Raw genomic sequence first — 19,979 nt, forward strand, 5'->3', positions numbered from 1 at the left:
ATCACCATGTTTCAATCCTGGATCTTCCTCCTCAACTGCACTGTGGGTGTACCCTCACCAGAAGAACTGCAGTAGTTCAAGAAGGCAGCTCACCCCAGGAGAATTATGGAATGGGCAATAAATGGTGGCTTTACAAGTGGCATTAAATCCCGAAATAATTAATGAACAGTTTTGAAGAAATGGACAACTATGTAGATAAGTAGATTTTTTAAAAAATAGCGATCATTAACCATTAGTTACAGTAAATTACCAACATGTAAAGTACTGTTAGAGTTCCTATCCATTGACCATTGCTGCTCCTTTCCCGTCGGTTCTACGCGACGTCAGGCTGGTTGCGTCAAACTAGACTCAGGGACTACAACTCCCAGAATGCGCCTGGCACACGGCGCAGGCGCACTAGTCGAATGTCCTCTCATCCGACAGTGACTTTGTACCTCGTCTCTCAGCCAATGGAAATGTGCGACCATTTAAGGTCCATAGTGACGGGAAAAAAAATGAGCCAATGAGAAATGGCAATGTTGTCCCCGTGAGTCAGAAGCTGATCGCGGCATCTCGCGTTGTCAGGGGTTGTGAAGGAGAAGCGGCGTTGGGTACGGTGACCGGGTAATTCCGATTCACAGCCGAGCCATCCCCCTTCCCCCTTTTCCCCGCCCTTTCCCCCTTTCTTCTTCGCTCGCAGGGGGTGGGCCGGGCGGACATCGCGAGATGCCGGTCCGCACCGAGGCGGCCTCGCTCATCCCGCCGCCTCCCATCAACACGCAGCAGCCCGGAGTCGCCACCACACTCCTGTACAGCGGCTCCAAGTTCAGGGGACACCAGAAAAGCAAAGGCAACTCCTATGACGTGGAAGTGGTGTTGCAGGTAAAGTTATAATTGCTCCCTGTTCCGCATGCTCACTCCTCGGAATGCTGATCACTGATTAAATCTGTCATCGCTGTCGTGAAACCCAAATGATACTGAGATTACAATCATGTCACGTCTCCTCCCTGATAAATGGCATTTTCCTGTTAATGGCTCTGCATATTGAAAGATAAGAAGGGAAACCAATTAGCCCATCGAGCATGAAGCAACAGCAGTGGAGAGAGACCATTAACGATTCGGGAAGCTGCTGGCCTACTCATTTCTGGTTCTACCGATGACTATATTAATCAATGTTTGTTGACTGCTACGCAACTTTCAGTAATCTTAATTAGTCATTTAAAAACTGATATCTTGTTGTATTCATCTTTATCTTATTCACTTTTAATGTACCATCACCTCCACTTTCAGAATTCTGAAGAGAACATTTGCTCTTTGGTTCACTCTTTCAATTTCACCCACTGCCCTTCTTGTCCCATGCAGTTATAGGTGATGCAATATGTAACATTTGCCTCTTCCTTCTCACTATCCAGTGCCCATACACTTCTCTCACGTGAAGCAGTGATTCAGTTATATATCCAATTTAATGCACTGCATTTGGTGCATTCAAAGTGGTCTTTACTTTAGAGGAATCAAATGCATATTGGGTGTCTGCTTTGTAGAACACCCCCATTCAGTCTACGAAGGTAACACTAAACTTCCAGGTGCTTGTCTTTAATTCTCCATCCCACACCCATCCTTGGCCTCTGGCACTGACAAAACCCAGCATCTTCAAACTATGCACATTACAGCCCTTGAGACTAAACATTGAATTCAACAATTTTGGCAAGTATGTTTTTTCCAGTCTGTATCAGAAGTTGAAACATTTTGATTTACAACTTTTCTACTTCTGATGAAAAGTCAGTGACCTGAAACATTATCTCCATTTGTCTCTACTGTAGTATTGCTGGACTGGCTGAGTATTTTCAGCATTTTTATTTTTCTATACACTTAAAATGTATCTTGCTCTTAGAAGCAAGAACACTGGTCAGATAGCATCTGGGGGAAAAGATGTTTATAATTTTGGTGTTAACCATTGAATTCTACAATAATGGGAGGTTGGACTCTGGCTGTTTCATTTTCTATTAACTTGTAACTATTTCTTTGTATCGCTTGTGGGATTGACATTTTCCATATTATTTTAAAAAATTGACTGAAGGGCTAAATCTGCATTGGGTGGCTGGGATTAATCAAGGATAATCAGCATGGCTTTATGGGAATAGGGTAAAAGGATATGAGCCTAGTGCTGAAAATGGGGTTAGTATAGCTAGGTACTTGATGGCTGTTATGGATATGATGGGCTGAAGGGCTTGTTTCCATTATGTATGACACTTAATATATAAAATCAGTTGGAAGTTGAAACTTTTGCAGATGATGATCATGCCTAAACTTTCTTTGCAGTGGCCATTTATTAAATTTGTGATGTTTGGCTCAAGTGAATATGAGTCGGTAATCCTCCGATGACTATCTTGCACAATTTAATTATCTCAACCCAGTTTTTCTGATAGTAATTCATAGTCATCAATGCCTTTACCTAACAGATACCTGTAACTTAAATACCTTGAAAATTTCAAAGGGTTGTTGCAAGGAATAAAAGCTCATGGAGTAGAAGTAACATATTGGCATAGATGGAAGACTGGCTGGCCAACAGGAAACAGAATAGATATAAATGAGTCTTTATCTGGTTGGCAAAATATAATAAAGGGTGTAGCACAGGGATTGATGCTGGGGTTCAACCTTCTACAATTTGTATAAATTACTTGGATAAAGGGACCAAATGTATATTTGCAAAATTTAGAGGTTAATTAAGAAACTAAGTATGTAAAGTGCTCAAAAGAAGGCCACAAGGGGATATAGACGAGTTAAGTGAGTAGACAAATGTCTTGGAAATGGAGCATAGTGTCCCAGAATTGTCTAATATAGCAGGAAAAACAAAATATAAGTGTGTGTATATAGAGTTTGCAGTATGATACAGAAGGACCTGGGTGTCATAGTGCATGATTTGCAAAGAACAGAGAACATGGAACAGTACAGCACAGAACAGGCCCTTTGGCCCACAAATGTTGTGCCAACATAGCTAATCCCTCTTACCTACAGAATGCCCATATCCTCCATTTTCCTTTCATTCATGTGCCCATCCAAGCCCCTCTTAAAAGCCCCCAATGAATTTGCCTCCACCGCCCTATCAGGCAGTGCATTCCAGGCATCTACCACTCTTGAGAGTAACACAAAAACGTACCCCTCACATCTGTTCTGAACCTCCCCCCTCCCCCCACCTTAATGCATGCCCTCCTGGTATTGGATCACTCAATAATGGGGAAAATAATATTGCTTGTCCACCCTATGCCTCTCATAATTTTATACACTTCCAACAGATCACCCCTCAGCCTCCGCCACTCCAGAGAAGAGTCCAAGTTTGTCCAGTCTTTCCTGATAGCACATGCCCTCTAATCCAGGCAGCATCCTAGTAACCTCCTCTGCACCCTCTCTAAAGTCTTGACATCCTTCTTATTAGTGAGGTGACCAGAATTGCACGCAATACTCTAAATGTGGCCTAACCAGAGTTCTATAGAGATGCATCGTAACTTCTTGACTTCTATACTCAATACCTCGATTAATGCAAGCAAGCATTCAAATAAGCCGCCTTAACCACCTTATCTACATACTTGTTCTTTTTCTTCTTGACTAAGTTTATCACTTCTCTGGATAACCAAGGTTCCCTTACTTTGCCATTCATGTCCTACTAATCGGTACAATACCTATCCTGTACCCTTGTATTTGATCCTTAAACACTTTCCACATGTTCGATGTGGACTTGCTATTAAAAAGGTGTTCCCAGTTTACTCTAGCTATTTCCTGCCTTGTGCCTTCATAATTATCCCTGCTCCAGTTTAAAAACCCTCCCACTAGCCCCATACCTATCCTTATCTATAGCTATCCTGAAAGTTAATGAGCTGTGGTCACTGTTCCCCAATTGCTTACCCACTGATAGGTGATTCACCTACCCAGGCTCTTTACCCAACACAGGTCCAGAATAGCCTTTCCCCTTGTTGACTGTCAACATATTGATTTAAGAACCCCTCCTGAATACGCCTAACAAATTCTGCCCCATCTAATCCCCTTGCACTAAAAAGTCCCAATTTATATTAGGGAAGTTGAAGTCTCCCACGACCAGAACCCTTAATTTTTACACATTTCCCTGATCTGTTTGTATATCGATTCCTCAATGTCCTGGTGGCTATTAGGATGTCTATACTACACCCCCAAGAGAGTGATTGCATCCTTCCTATTCCTACCCATATAGACTCTGTGTCTGAGCCCTCTGTTATGTCTCCCTGGATTGCAGCTGATATATTATCTCTAATTAGTTTTGCAACTCCACCCCCTCTTTTTACCCCCTCTCTATTCTTCCTAAAACTTTGAAACCCTGGTACATCGATCACCCATTCCTGTCCCTCTCTCAACCAAGTCTCTGTAATGGCCACAACAACATAGTTCCATGTACTGATCCATGCTCTAAGTTCATCACTCTTGCCCATAATACTCGTAGTATTAAAGTACAAACACTTCAAACCATACGTCCCATCACATCTGTTATTAGGAATCTGCCTAATACTACATTCCCTGACATCAGCCCTCCTGCCCATTCCCTCACTTACTGACCCGTTGTTCTGGTTCCCATCCCCCTGCGAAGCTAGTTTGAACCTTCCCCCATAGTATTAGCAAAACTCCCTGCCAGGATATTGGTTCCCCTCCAGTTCAGGTGCAAACCCGTCCCTCTTGTGCAGGTCACCCCTTTCCCCAGAAAAGGTTCCAGTGATCCAAGAACTTGAAACCCTGCCCCCTGCACCATCTCCCCCGCCACTCATTTGTCTGTGCCATCATCCTGTTCTTTCCTTCACTAGCTCATGGCACCGGGAGTAATCCGGAGATTACTACCTTGGAGGTCCTGCTCTTCAGCCTCCTTCCTAACTCCCTATGCTCATTGTGCAGGACCTCTACCCCTCTCCTGCCTACGTCATTGGTACCAATATGCACCACGATCTCTGGCTGCTCACTCTCCCCCTTAAGAATATTCTGCAACCGCTCCGAAACATCCAGAACCCTAGCGCCTGGGAGGCAACGCACCATCCTGGTGTCTCTCTTTGCGGTTGCATAATCTCCTGTCTGTCCCCCTAACTATCGAGTCCCCTATGGACTCTCGCTCTACCTGACTTCACCCTTCCCTTCTGAGCCTCAGAGCTGACCACAGTGCTACTGGCCTGGCTGCTGCTGGCTTGCCCAGATAGGTCATCCCCCCTCAGCATATCCATAGGTGTATACTTGTTGCTGAGAGGAATGGCCACAGAGGGACCCTGCACTGACTTTTTCCCCCCTACCTCTCTCGGTGCTCACCCATCCTGCACTCTGGATGTAACCACCTGGTCAAAAGTCCTACCTATGATTTGCTTAGCATCCCAGATGATCCTTAGTTCATCCAACTCCAGCCCCAGCTCCTTAATCTGGTCTTTCAGGAGCTGAAGTTGGCTGCACTTCCCCACAGGTGTAGTCATCAGGGAGATCATCAAGTTCCATGAATTCCCACATTCCACAGGAGGAGCATTCCATTGCCATATCTGCCATCTTACCTACACTGTACTAAGGGAATCTAAGACCAATGCAGCAATGATAAAAGGACTAACTTACCCTTCTTACCTGTTCTTTTGCCTCGGCCTCTTCTCTCGAAGCCTCTTGAGTCAAAGCCTCCAATTTCCCACTCCCAACGATGTCCGCTCCGCTATACCCTACCTCTCTTATGGTTAAAGACCCCACATCTCTTTTATGGTTAAAGACCCCAAGCAAGGAGAGAGAAAAAAATCCTCACTGCGTCAGGTGACTCTCTGCTCTCTTCCCTGCTGCCACTTCCCGTGCCTGCGCACTGGCTTCTGCTGGGGGGAGGGGGGTAGACATGTAGGATGTACTGCAAATCGTTAGGAATGTTATTTATTGTGAAGGACATTGAATACAAAGGTAAGGGTGATTGTTTCTGTTATATTGCATTGATAAGACCACATCTGCAGTACTGTGTACATCATTGGAATACTTATTTAAAGGAGAATGTTAATGTATTGAAACAATTTGGAGAGGTTTACTAGATTAATACCTGAAATGGTGAGTTTATCTAACAAGTAAAGGATGTACAGGCAAGGTTTGTCTCCAATGGAGTTTACAAGAGTAAAATTTATTAAAACTTATTGATCTTGAGAAGTCTTGACAGGGTGATGTGGAGAGCTTGTTTCTTGTGAGGGAATTCAGAACTAGGGATCATGTCTGTTAAGACAGATGAGTTAATTTTTTTCCCTCAGAAAATTGATTCTTTGGACCTTTCTTCCTCAAAAAGGCAACAGGATATCATTGAGGCAGAGGTACATAGGTCCTTGATTAGCAAGAAGGTTAAAGGTTACTGTGGGTAGACTGGAATGTGGAGTTGATGTTACAGTCAGACCAGCTGTGATCTTATTAGAGGGTGGAGCAGATTTGATGATCTGAATAGCCAACTCTTGTTCCTGATTTGTATGCTTGTATATAATTGTCTCAGCATCCACAGCCCTTTGTGTGGAAGATATCTTCCTGGTTTTACTTGTGAATGGCTCTTTATTGAAATCTTGTCGGAAAGGAAATGCTTTTTTCTGTATCTACCCTTTCAATTCATTTTAAAAATTTCTCTTATAGTCTATACCTAAGAAAGCATGAAGTAGTTTATGTAATCCGTCATCTTATTGAGGCCTGGTATTTTTCTTTTGTATCTGTGCCGTCCCACCCAGAAAGGCTAAACTATCTTTCCTGGGGTTATTCCTGGAACTGGAAGCACTGTTTCAATTGAGCTTTAACCAAGGTCCTCAACTGTAGAATGCAATCTAAGTGTCATTTCCTCTCCTTTATACACTGGTCCCCCTTGAGTTAAAGAACAAAGTTATGGAATATTATTTAATAATCTTTTTGTGCATTGTATTTTTATTGATTTGTGTATTTAGACATTGAAATCTCAACTTTTTTCAATAGTCCGTACTTCCCACCATTAAGAAGTCATTTAGTCGTACATGATCTATCCTTGTTGACTTATGTGGTGACCACTTGCATGCTCAAGCACTCTTATCCCATATGACAGACTCCAGTATCATCCTCACAGCTGGTGTGGGGCTAATGGTCTGTAGTTTCCATTTTTTTTTCCTCCCTCGCTCTCTCTCCTCCTGTTGCCATCTGATGATGATTACCCACATGCCACCCTGCAAGATTGCATGGTCCTTTGATTTCCTTGGAACAAAGGGCGAGAGGAGATTTGACAGAGGTGTATGAGGGCTTGACTGATTTCAATAGAGTAACGAGAAGGGAGTTTGTTGCCATTAGCAGATGGTTCAAGCATTGGGAGATGTACAGATTTTTTGGTTGGGGGCAAAAGATACAAAGGTATGTGAGAAATTTTTTTTAACTTGTAGTTGTGATCTGGAATTTGTTATGGGTAGTGGGAACAGAGTTAATCAGTACCTTCAGAAAGGTATTGGATAGGCATTTGAGGGAGAATAATTTGCATGGCTTTGGGGAAAGACCAGGGAATCTGAATGATGGGGATGGATGTGCAAGGAACTGCCTTAAGATCAGTAGCTGAATGGATTCCTTCTGTGTTGTAACAATGTTATGTTTCCTCTCGGCTTATTTTTGGTTTTGCCTTGTTCTGCCTGTTATTCATAGTCTTTGAAGGTGGCAAGGTAAATTCAGAAGGCTGGTTTTGTTTTCTTTTTAAAAGGCATATGGGATCCTTGACTTTATTAACAGCAGCACGAAATTCAATGGCAAGGAAGTTATGTAAAATCTTTAAATCTCTAGTTAGGCTCCAGATGGAGTACAACCAAGCCAAGTTTTGAGTACCAAACTTTTTTTACCTGCTTTTCCCAGTGCATTTCCTTTACCCCACATGGATTGTAAAAATTCAGCAGCTTTTGCCAGCATTGCATCAAGGTAAAGAAACCAGCTTCTAGCTGCTTGCGGGGCATCCATAATAGACTTTTTTTCAGATATGTCTGTAGAGGACGTCACCTCTGCAAGCAATAAGATGACCTGCTTTTCATGCAGTCTAAATTGGTCAGTATGCATGTTACCCTGTTATTATAAATGCAAGCTTTTGATGAGAAGGCTACTAAAATAATAATGCACCTTCAAGTATTGTACACAGATAAACATGGAACTTGGAGTACTGGTAAATGAAAAGTGGTGAGGTGAACAAATACTAGGTGTAGGTTTTAAAGGAATGAGAATAAGTTGAAGTTTCTGATTATCTATATAGCTAAAGGTCATTCCATTAATGTTGAAACAGAGGGGAGAATGCAAAAAAATTGGAACAGTGAGATGTATTCTGAAATGCAGAGCTGGTGGAAGATATAAAGATAGGGAAAGACGATAACTTTGAATTTTATTACTTGAGAGCTAGTGGATGTACAAGGAAAGGGAGGATGGGTAGATGACTTTGGTATCATCAAGGTGTTGGTGATGGAGTTTTAAATAAATTGTTGTTTATTTTGGAAGGAATTTGGGAATCTGGTTTAAGGGCAGCTGCCTCTGTGTAAATAGGGTAAAGCCACATCAGAACAATCAATATGGATAATGCATTGTGTAACTTCTTAACAATATGAACATGGTGTTTCCCAGACAATATCTGTAGTTGATGCAAAAACTTATAGGTGAGTCAAAAAGATACAGGAATGAATAATCAGCATAATATAAATCACTTCACTGCTGTCTGATGCCAATAGAAATGTCAAACCACACAAAATAGTTTTACAAGGTATCCTTAAGTCACACATTCTATGCTTTTATCTACAATTTATCCACTTTGCTAGTGATTTTTGTATATCTGGAGTGGCTGCTGGTAACTGATTTTGGTGTTCTGATTTAGGACTTAACTGCCAATGAGACAGTAGTGCTTCAACAACCCTTGCCAAGGCTCTAAGTTCAAATATGACAATTCAGCAAGTGAGATATATAAACTGAAATAAAACTCAGTTGCATTGGCTGCACAATATCAGATTAGGCGTCCTCTATGAAACTTTTAGCATTGTGTTTAGAGTTTCAGTCTGCTATGTTAGAGAAGGGGAGAATAGTTACTTATTTGCCATTGATTGTCACTGGTGTTTAAGCCCCTTCTATGGTAAGTCTTTCAATGAATCTACGGCTATGCTCCAGCTTATTCTGCTTAGTTTACAGTTGTTTTTTGGGGAAGGCTTCTCTCTGCTCTGACCTGTTTTATGCATTTATCTATGTGATTCAAAATCCAATTTTTGTTTCATTTGTGAATGCTTCAGTCTCCTGGTCAGTGATTTCCTTTTGGCTTTTGTCTCTGGTAATCATGAAGTCATTGAATCCTGAAGACAGTAGTGGTGGTTTTCTCCACCACTGTTTCTATAATATTCTTAGGTCAGAGCCTTTAGTCCTATGCCTTGCCCCCAAGCTCCTGCCGTGTAGACTCTAGGAATCATTAGAACATGTAAGCTGTCCCACCATGGCAAGACAAAGACATCAGTGGACTGAGAATGAATTGGTGCCTAAAATTCACAAATTATGGTGGATTAACTATCTGGATTTTTCCATTGTAGGAAGGCTTTAAGTGTCACAGATTATTGTTCAGGCTCTTCACTTTTCTCTGCAGTTTCTTTATTTCTTCAAAGTGGTTGCAGTCTCCTTCTCAAAGGCATTCTTTCTTGAGATCTCAATAGTATTCATTTGGTTCCTTTCATTCTAAAATACAAATAATTTTCTTGTATAAGTTTTATCTAGCAACTATTTCTTGAGGTTCTGAGTCCTGGTTAAGTATGGTTTCACAACTACTGGCAGGTTGTCCATTGAGCAGAGCTCTTAAATATAATTTTTAACATGAAACTTCAAATGTTTTGCAGAGGGCATTGAAACTGAGTCTGACCATGAATCATGCTTGATAAGTACTTGCATGTGTGTCCAACACTTGTCACCAGATGATGTAATAGAGACCCTGGATGACTATTTTCCCCCATCTCTTGTTCTAACATAGAACTTGTTCAGAAACCCTGCACCACTTGAAAGTGGCAACACAAGTTGACAAGTTGTCTTTACTACAACACAAGGTGGTAAAGAAGGTGTACAGCATGCTTGCTTTTCAGTTGGGGCATAAGCATAAATGTTGGCAAGTTGTGTTGCAGCTGTATAAAACTTTGGTTACACACACATCATTGGTTACACACATTTGGAGTATAGTATGCATTTCTGGTCACCACACTGTTGGAAGGATGTGGAGTCTTTGGAGAGAGTGCAGAAGGAGGTTCACCATGATGTTCCCTGGGTGGTGTATTAGCTATAAGGAGAAGTTGGACAAACTTGGATTTTTCTCTCTAAGAGGTCAGAGGCTGAACGATGACCTGATAGAAGTGTACAAAATTATGAGAGGTATAGATAGTCAAAAACTAGAGGGCATAGCTTTGAGGTGAGAGGGGGGAAGCTTAAAGGAAATTTGTGAGGTGAGTTTATTATATGATGCTATGTGCCTGGAAAAGTAGAAGCAGATACAATAGCAATGTTTAAGAGGCACTTAGACAGACATGTGAACAGGCAGGGGATAGAGGGATACAGAACATGTGCTGGCAGATGGGATGAGTTTTAGATTGGCATCATGGTCAGGGCAGAAATGATGGGCTGAAGGGCCTGTTCCCTTGCTGCAGTGTTTCATGTTCTATGTACTTTCTTGCCTGACCACTTAACTCAACCTGAACCAATGTTTTTAAACTACCTTCTGTAACTGTTAGCAATATGATGTGCATAAGGATGTAATGCTGAGGCTTTATGATGTTGGTCAGACCACATTTGGAGTATTGAGCAGTTTTGGGCCCCATATCTTAGGAAGGATGTGCTGGCATTGGAGAGGGTCCAGAGGAGGTTTACAAGAATGATCCTGGGAATGAAAGGGTTAATGCATGAGGAGCATTTGATGGCAATGGAGTTTAGAAGGATGAGTGGAGATCTCATTGAAACCTACCAAATGTTGAAAGGCCTGGATGGAGTGGAAGTGGAGAGGATATTTCCAGTAGTGGGATAGTCTAGGACCAGAGGGCACAGCTTCAGAAAAGGACGTTCCTTTAGAACAGATGAGGAGGAATTTCTTTAGCCAGCAGGTGGTGAATCTGTGGAATTCATTGCCACAAGCAGCTGTGGAGGCCAAGTCATTGGGTAAATTTAAAGAGGAGGTTGATAGGTTCTTGATTAGTAAGGGCATCAAAGGTTACAGGGAGAAGGCAGGAGAGTGGGGTTGAGAGGGAAAAGTAAATCAGCTATGATCAAGTGGCAGAGCAGACTCAAATGGCCTAATCCTGCTCCTGTGTTTTATGGTCTTATGCTGATATCTGTGTTGTGTTCTGGTGTGATAATTGAACAGATTAGGACCACAGTCATTTTTTCATTTCACTTTAGTCTGTTGTTTGTGTAGTGAAACTGAGTTTGTGTGATATTGTCCCTGTATCAGTAATCTTTCTATTGGTATTGAACAGCTGTAAATGTGAATTGTGTATCTTTACTAATTTGTGAAATCAGTTACCAATTCTTCATGCATAGGGAACAGCAATTTACATTTTAATTGTGTTTTCCTAACAATTTGTATTTCCATTAATGGTTCTTTAATGTTGAAAGTGCCTCAACGTGCCACAAGGGCATTACTAAACAAGTTTTGTCATTGAGCCAAGAAAATGACATTCGTGTAGTATATCATTGGTACCAATGACAGAGGAAAAGGGATGAGGTCCTGAAGAGGGAATACAGGGAGTTAGGAAGGAAGCTAAAAAAAACAGGAATTCCAGGGTGGTAACCTCTGGATTGCTGCCTGTGCCTCGTGCCAGTGAGGGTAAGAATAGAAAGGTATGGCAGATGAATGCGTGGCTGAAGTGTTGGTGCAGGGGGCAGGGTTTCAGATTTGTGGATCATTGGGATCTCTTCTGGGGAAGGTATGATCTGTACAAAAGGGATGGGTTACACCTGAACTCGAAGGACCAATGTCCTTGCAGGCAGGTTTACTAGAGGTGTTGGGGAGGGTTTAAACTAGGTTAGCAGGGGGTTGGGAACCATAGGCTTAGATCAGATGATGGAGCAGTTGGTGTAAATGTGCAGAGATACTGTGAGGAAGGATAGGCAGTGGATAGGGCATAAATGCAGTCATTTGGATAGGTTGAAATGTGTTTACTTTAATGCAAGTAGTATGAAGAATAAGGGTGATGAACGTAGAGCATGGATCAGGACGTGGAATTACAATGTTGTAGCCATTACAGAGACTTGGATGTTGAAAGGGTAGGATTGGCTGCTTGATGTTCCAGGGTTTAGATGTTTCAAGAGGGATGGGGAGGGGGTGGGAAGTGGTATTGCTAATCAGGGAAAGTATCACAGCTGCAGAAAGGGAGGACATCATGGAGGGATTGTCTACTGAGTCAGTGTGGGTGGAGGTCAGAAACAGGAAGGGAGCAATCACTCTATTGGGAGTATTCTATAGGCCCCCCAGGTAACCACCAGGATACTGAGGATCAGATAAGTAGGCAGATTTTGGAAAGGTGCAAAAATAACAGGGTTGTTGTCATGAGTGACTTCAATTTCATAATATTGATTGAAATCTCCTTAGTGCAAAAGGTTTAGGTGGGGCAGATTTTAAGCATGTCCAGGAAGGATTTCTGGCACAGTATGTGGACAGGCTGACCAGAGGAGAGGCCATACTGGATCTAGTACTAGGCAATGAACCTGGTCAGGTGACAGATCTCTCAGTGAGCAAGCATTTCAGAGACAGTGACCACAATTCCCTGACCTTTAGCATAGCCGTGGATAAAGATAAGAGCAGTTTATATGGGAAAGTTTTTAATGGGGGGGGGGGGCTAATATCACTGGTATTAGGCAGGAAATTGGGAGTGTAAATTGGGAACAGATGCTCTTTGGGAAATGCATAGCAGCAATGTGGAGGCTGTTCAGGGAACATTTGCATGGGGTTCTGGATAGGTTTGTCACACTGAGACAGGGAAAGGATAAAGGAACCATGGTTGACAAGAGGTGAAATATTTAATCAAGAGGAAGAAGGAAGCATAAGGTTTAGAAAGCAAAAATTAGGCAGGACTCTTGAATTAAGGTAGCCAGGAAGGAGCTTAAGAGACTTAGAGCTAGAAGGGGACTGTTGTGAAACAGATTTGAGGTCTCAGAGGCACAGTTTTAGAGATAAATGATTTATTTACAAAAGACAAATGTGGGGAAAGGGTAACGGGAACATCACACACACACGTGCACTGTTTATAGCAAGTGTGTATATGTATGAGATATATGAGAGAGAGAGGGAGAGAGAGGGAGGGATGTATACACATACACAAAACAAACTAGGTACAGACAATCAAGGAAAAACAATACAATACTCACCGCCCCTTGACTCAGTGCAGGCATGGCTCTGCTACCAGGGATACTAACTAGAATGCTCCTAACCCTATTGACAGTGCACACCTTACCAACGATCTCTCCAGCGCCGTTCCTCAGCCTGGGATGAAGCAGAGTAAATCCCTCAAAGCAGTCAAAAGAGAATGAACTGAGCACATGTGGCACTCTTTATAGTGCTGGAGGGTTGGGAGGTTCAGCCCAGGTAGTTCAAAAAGGCCAATAGCCTGGGGCCAGTAAGGACTAATCGATCACAAAAGGCCAATGGCCCGAGGCTAAGTACAAAGGTGCTTAAAGGGACCAGTGGTCAGGTGTGCACTGATGGGTGGGGTGGAGCCAAACTTTGATTGACAGTGGTGTGTCTTTCGACCAGGTGATGGGTAGTGGTGTCACGTGACAGCCACGACCCTCCACAATACAGGGACATAAGAAGGCCTTGGTGAGTAGAATTATGGAAAACCCCAAGGTGTTCTACACATGCATGAAGATCAGGAGGATGACTCGAATGGGGGTAGGATTGCTCAGGGATAAAGGGGGAAATATGCCTGCAGGTGGAGGAGGTAGGGGAGGTCCTCAATGAATACTTTGCTTCAGTGCTCACTAGGGAGAGGGACTTTGATGAATTTGAGGTCAGTGTAGAACAGGCTAATGTGCTGGAGCATGTTGAGGTTAAGAAAGAGGTAGTGTTGGAGCTTCTGAAAAACATTAGGATAGATAGGTCCCCGGGGCCAGACAGGATATACCCCAGGTTACTACGGGAAGCAAGGGAAAAGATTGCTGGGGCATTGATGATGATATTTGCGTCCTCCCTGGCCATGGGAGTGGTGCTGGAGGATTGGAGGATTGCAAATCTTGTTCCCTTGTTCAAGAAAGGTAATAGGGATAATCCTGGGAATTATAGACCAGTGAGTCTATAATCACTGGAGAGGATTCTTAGGGACAGGACTTCTGAGCATTTGGAGAGGCATAGTCTTATTCGGGATAGTCAGCATTGCTTTGTGAGGGGCAGGTCATGCCTCATGAGCCTAATTGAATTTTTTTGAGGCAGTGACAGAACAAATCAATGAAGGTAGAGTTGTGTATATGGACTTTAAGTCGTTTGACAAGGTTCCCCATGGTAGGCTCATCCAGAAAGTCATGAAGCATGGGATGCATAGAGACTTGGCTGCCTGGATTGGAAGTGGCTTGCCCACAGAAGGCAGAGAGTGGTAGTAGATGGAGAGTATTCTGCTTGGAGCTCGGTGACTAGTGGTGTTCTGCAGGGATCTAGTCTGGGACCCCTGCTCTTTGTGATTTTTATAAATCACTTGGATGAAGAAGTGAGGGACGAGTTAGTAAGTTTGCAGATGACCACGAAAGTTGGAGGTTGGTGGGTTAGTGTAGAGGGTTTCGTAGGTTACAACAGGATATAGAACAGGAGCAGAAGTGGGAGGAGAAGGGCAAATGGAGTTCAATCCGGACAAGTGCAAAGTGATACACTTTGGAAGAATGAACTTGAAGGCGGAGTACAAGGTTAATGGCAGGATTCTTAGTGTGGAGGAACAGGGGGATCTTGGGGTCCATAGATTCCCCAAAGTTGTCGTGCAAGTTGATAGGGTGGTTAAAAGAGCATATGGTGTGCTGGCCTTCATTAGTAAGGGGATTGAGTTTAAGACCCATGAGGTAATGCTGCAACTCTATAAAACTCTGGTTATACCACACTCTGCTTGGACTCTGGTTAGAGTATTGTGTTCATTTCTGGTTGCCTCATAATAGGAAGGATGTGGAAGCTTTAGAGAGGGTGCAGAGGAGAATTACCATGATGATGCCTGGATTAGAGAACATGTCTTGTGAGGAAAGGTTGAGTGACGTAGGATGAGAGGTGACTTGATAGAGGTGTATAAGGGCATAGATAGACTGGACATCCAGCACCTTTACCCCAGGGTGGCCATGGCCAATACCAGAGGACATCAGTGTAAGGTCCAGAGGAGGAAGCTTAGGGGAGATGTCAGAGGTAGGTTTTGTTACACTGAGAGTGCTGGGTGCCTGGAACACACTGCCAGGGGTGGTGGCAGAGGCTGATAGAATAGGGACATCTAAGAGAATCTTAGATGAGCACATGGATAAGAAAATTGGAGGGTTATGGTCTGTGTAAGAGGGAAGGGTTAGGTTGATCATGGAGTAGGTTTATATAGGTCGGCACAACATCGTCAGCCGAAGGGCACATACTGTGCTGTTCTGTTTTGCGAGTCAAAAAATGATCAAGGAAAAAAGTTTGAGTATTTTGAAGGAGAAAAGAGAAGGATGAGAAGAGACCAAAATTTGGCAGAGTATAGAAATTTTAGAGCTGGAGGAAATTGGAGAGTGGTGAAGTCACAGATGTATTTGGAAATAGAGATCAAAATTTTAAAACCGAGAGAAACAAAGGACTGGCAGGTGCTAGAATCTAGATGAAAAAACGCTATGATGCCTGGAGGAACTCAGCAGGCCAGGCAGCAATCTATGGAGAAAAGCAGGTGGTCAATGTTTTGGGTCAGGATCCTTCTTCAGGGCTGAAGATAGGAAAAGGGGAAGCCCAATATATAGGATGGAAAAGCAGAGCAGTAATAGGTGGACAAAAGAGGGGAGGTGGGTAGGCACAAGGTGGTGATAGTGATAGGCAGGTACAGGAGAGGAGATCAGATCCACCGGAAGGTAAGATAAGACTTCTTTATTAGTCACATGTACATTGAAACACATATGCATCTTTTGCAGTCGAGTGTTCTGGGGGCAGCCCCAAGTGTTGCCATGCTTCCGTTGCCAAGATAGCATGCCCACAACTTCCTACCTGTACAGCTTTGGGATGTGGAGGAAACCCATGCAGACATGGGGAGAATGACAAACTCCTTACAGACAGCGGCCGGAATTGAACCTGGGTCGCTGGCACTGTAATAGTGGTTATGCTAACTGCTACACTACTGAGATATAGAGGGGAAAAAAGGTAGGCAAAAAGAGAGGCTAGGAAAAGGAAGAAAGAAGAGGCGTGGGTGGGGTTGTGGGGATTACTTAATGTGGGAGAATTTAATGTTCATGCTGTTAGGCTGCAAGGTTCCAAGGCAGAAAATGAGGTGCTGTATTTTCAGTTTGTGCTTAGACTTCTTGAGGTAGAAAATGAGGTGCTGTTCCTCCATCACGGATATGTCAGTCGCCATCTCCAATGGGACCCCGCCGCCAAGCATATCTTCCCCTCCCCACCCCTTTCTGCCTTTTGCAGGACCACTCTCTGCAACTCCCTAGTTTACTCCTCCCTCCCCACCCATCCCGCTCCCACCCAAGGGACTTTTCACTGCCCCTGCCATGGGTGCAATACCTGCCCCTACACCACCTCCATCCAGGGACCCAAACAGCCCTTTCAGGTGAGACAGAGATTTACCTGCACCTCCCTTAATATCATCTTTCTGCATTCGGTGCTCCAAGTGTGGCCTCCTTTACATTGGCGAGACCAAATGCAGACTAGATGACTGTTTCACAGAACACCTGCGCTCTGTCCGTAACTGCAATCTGCATCTCCCTGTTGCCAGTCACTTCAACTCTCCCTTCCCACTCCATCACAGATATGTCTGTCCTCAGCTGCCTCCTCTGCTAGGAGAATTCCAAGCGCAAACTGGAGGAACAGCACCTCATTTTCTGTCTTGGAACCTTGCAGCCTAATTCTCCCACTTTAAGTAATCCCATCATCCACCCCCAACCATGCTGCTTCTTTTCTCTTTCCTAGCCTATCTCTCTTTTCTTGACCCCCTTTTTTCCTCCTTTGACCCATTACCCCATGGATCTACTCTCCCTCTTCCCCACACCTGCCTATCACTATCCCTTACCTGAATCTACCTATCACCACCTTCTGCCTAGCCCGCCTCCCCTCTTGTCCACGTATCAATGTTCTGCTTTTCCCTTTTCCTGTTGGCCTTCCCCTTTTCCTATCTTCAGCCCTGAAGAAGGGTCCTGACTCAAACATTGACCATCTGCTTTTCTCCACAGATGCTGCCTGGCCTGCTGAGTTCCTCCAGCATCATAGTGTGTTTCATTTTAAAATCGAAGTTACTTATATATTAAAAAAAAATTGGCAATCTTGCTTAAGAGGGATACTTGGAGCTATTACATAGGTGAACTCTGGTGAGCTTTAGCACAGGAAGAAAATTTTCTTTTGATCTGTTATTGACAATGCTTGGTTGCCAATTGTGGAAAGCTGTTTGTTCTGATATTTAAAAATAATTTAACATTGTATAAAGTATGCTGCATTTGACCAAAAAAAAATGTCAGTCAAAATCGGACTTCTTTCTTTCTGGAGACAACAGCCTTTTCAAACCCCAATTTAGTTTGGTCTGCCTGTCTTTATTTAAATTTTGATAATAAGGCCTTGGCCTTTCTCTTGGCTTTTTCAATTTATAGGAAGTTGCATTATTTTATGGGCCTTCACTGATGTCATTCTCTCTGTTATCTTTTATGTTAAGTTATTTGCAATGTCCAAGTCCCTCATACTTTTATACGTCTTCCCCTCGGTCTTACCTGTTTCCAAAGAAAACAACACTGGCTTGTCCAGTTTTTCTTCATAGCTAAAGATTTCCATTGTTACTATATTCTCATAAATCTCATTTGTACTTTCTGCAGTTCAATTACATTTTTCCTGTATTATGGTGACAAGCAATGTACATAATACTTGAGCTGTGACATGATGAGCGTTGTGCACAGTTCTAATATTAGCCTCCCTGCACTTATGTTCTTTGACTAATGGAAGTATGCTTTTTTTTCCCCAAACTATTTGCTATCTTCAAGGATCTGTGGACATAGACTCCTTGGTGTCTCTCTGTTCCTACATATTTATCAAATCCTCCCATTTATTTTGTATTCTCTTGCCTTGTTATACCACCCCCACGTATTACCTTATGTTTCTTTGAATTACATTCGATTGCCATTTTTTTTTTTGCCCAATGGCTAGCCCATCCTAAGTTTCCTGAAGGTTAAGACTTTCTTCCTCCCTGTCATCCTCTAGGCTATTTTGTATCATCTGAAAACTTATAATCTGAACAATTCATGAACACTACGTCCATTTTTTTGCATTATTTAGTTTGTAATTTATAGCAATTTTAAGTCTTTGCCCTGTACTGTTGCTGCAAAACAACGAATTTCACATCATATAAGTCAGTGACAATAAATCTGATTCTGATGAACCCTATGTTTAATCTAAATAATTAATATATATGACTAAAAGCCCCACAAGTAAAACCTTGCAGTCACACCACCCTTAAATCTGCTTTCTGCACTCGATGGGCCATATAGGCACCTCTCTGTAGTAATAAGTAAGTGAACACCCAAGGTTTAAATCAGTATATGTGTTGAGAAAAGCAGTGGTCCTTGTACCAACTCCCTGAGAATTTCCACTTTCCTCTAGTCTGAAGATAGCTTTGCATTACTACTGTTTTCTGTTATGTAGCCAGTTTTCTCTCTTTGTATTCCATGGCCTTTAGTCTTGATAACAAGAGGCTTATGGCATTTTATTAAGTGCCTTTTAGAAGTCCATTTATACCACATCAAGTTAGCTAGATACGATTTTCCATGTTAGCTAGATATGATTTTACTTTTAACAAATTCATCCTGGCTTTCCCTAACAATTGATGCTTGTTCAAGTAACTGCTGTTCTGCCCCTGTTAATTGTTTTTTAAAACGTACCTCTCTATTGAAGTTGAGCTGATCTGTAATTGCTGGCTTTACCCTTGCACCCTTTGGAAAAAGGTGTGGCATTTGCAATTTCCACTTCTTGGATGCTACTCTTGAATCTATACCTATTTAGAAGGTTGTGTCCCAGGCCTGTACAATTTCCTCCCTTCTTGCAACAGTCAAGGATGCATCCTATTTTGATCAGGTGATTTATCCACTTTAAGTGCAGCTAGCCTTTCTAGTACCTCTTTATTAATTTTTAGTCCATCTGGAATCTCAATTGCATCTTCTTTGCTAGGATTCCATTTTCCTCGGTGAATACGGATGTGAAGTACAAAACCATGAATTCTGACTCCATAAGCAGATTTCCTTTTTGGTCTCTGGTCCCACGTCTTCTCTTGCAACCTTTTTGCTGTGCACATGTCTATGGAATATTTTTGTTTCTATGCGTAATGAAATTTCTCCTGTTCCCTTGATCCATCTGAATAATTTGTTTATTTCTAATTACTTCTGGTAAGTGCATACAAACTAATAACATTTTATTTATTCCTGTAGCATGTTGACATGGAAAACTCTTTTCTCTGTGGATACCTAAAGATCAAAGGGCTCACTGAGGTAAGCCAATCAGAAAAGAGGTTCTTAGCTGAAGTATACAGTAGTTATTGATATTTATCTTAGACAATGCACAAATTACAAAAAAAATGCTACCCAGAGCAGAGCTATATTTGTAATTGTCTAAATTAATACTATTTATTGTTAATTGGAAGTTCTAATTCCTACTACGGTGTTGGAAATTAGACCATAAATGTGTCTCTGCCCAAGCAGGAATGATCTCTAGTACGATTGCTATTATTTTTGGGAGGTGCTTTAAAATTTAAATTGCTTTCGTCCCTGCCCAGCAGTTGCCTAAATTAACAGGCTGACCAGCTTCCAGTCAGAAAATCCACCAGCCAAAGAACACATTT

General features: G+C 42.5%; 1 protein-coding gene across 2 annotated transcripts in view; it reads left to right on the forward strand.

Annotated features, from left to right (window-relative positions):
* The first annotated feature begins 518 nt into the window (after positions 1–518).
* Positions 519–19,979, forward strand: part of gid4 (GID complex subunit 4 homolog) — a 40,447-nt gene continuing 20,986 nt past the window's right edge. For both annotated transcript variants that reach the window (XR_007956839.1, XM_052022488.1), the window contains exons 1-2: positions 519–861; positions 19,570–19,629. Coding sequence is in view for 1 of the 2 variants with exons in the window: in XM_052022488.1 (XP_051878448.1) it covers positions 706–861; positions 19,570–19,629 (216 nt within the window). In the remaining variant the exon portion in view is untranslated. The remainder of the gene's footprint in view (positions 862–19,569; positions 19,630–19,979) is intronic.

This window comes from Pristis pectinata, chromosome 8 (genome assembly GCF_009764475.1).
Source record: "Pristis pectinata isolate sPriPec2 chromosome 8, sPriPec2.1.pri, whole genome shotgun sequence".
Classification (NCBI taxonomy): Eukaryota; Metazoa; Chordata; class Chondrichthyes; order Rhinopristiformes; family Pristidae; genus Pristis; species Pristis pectinata.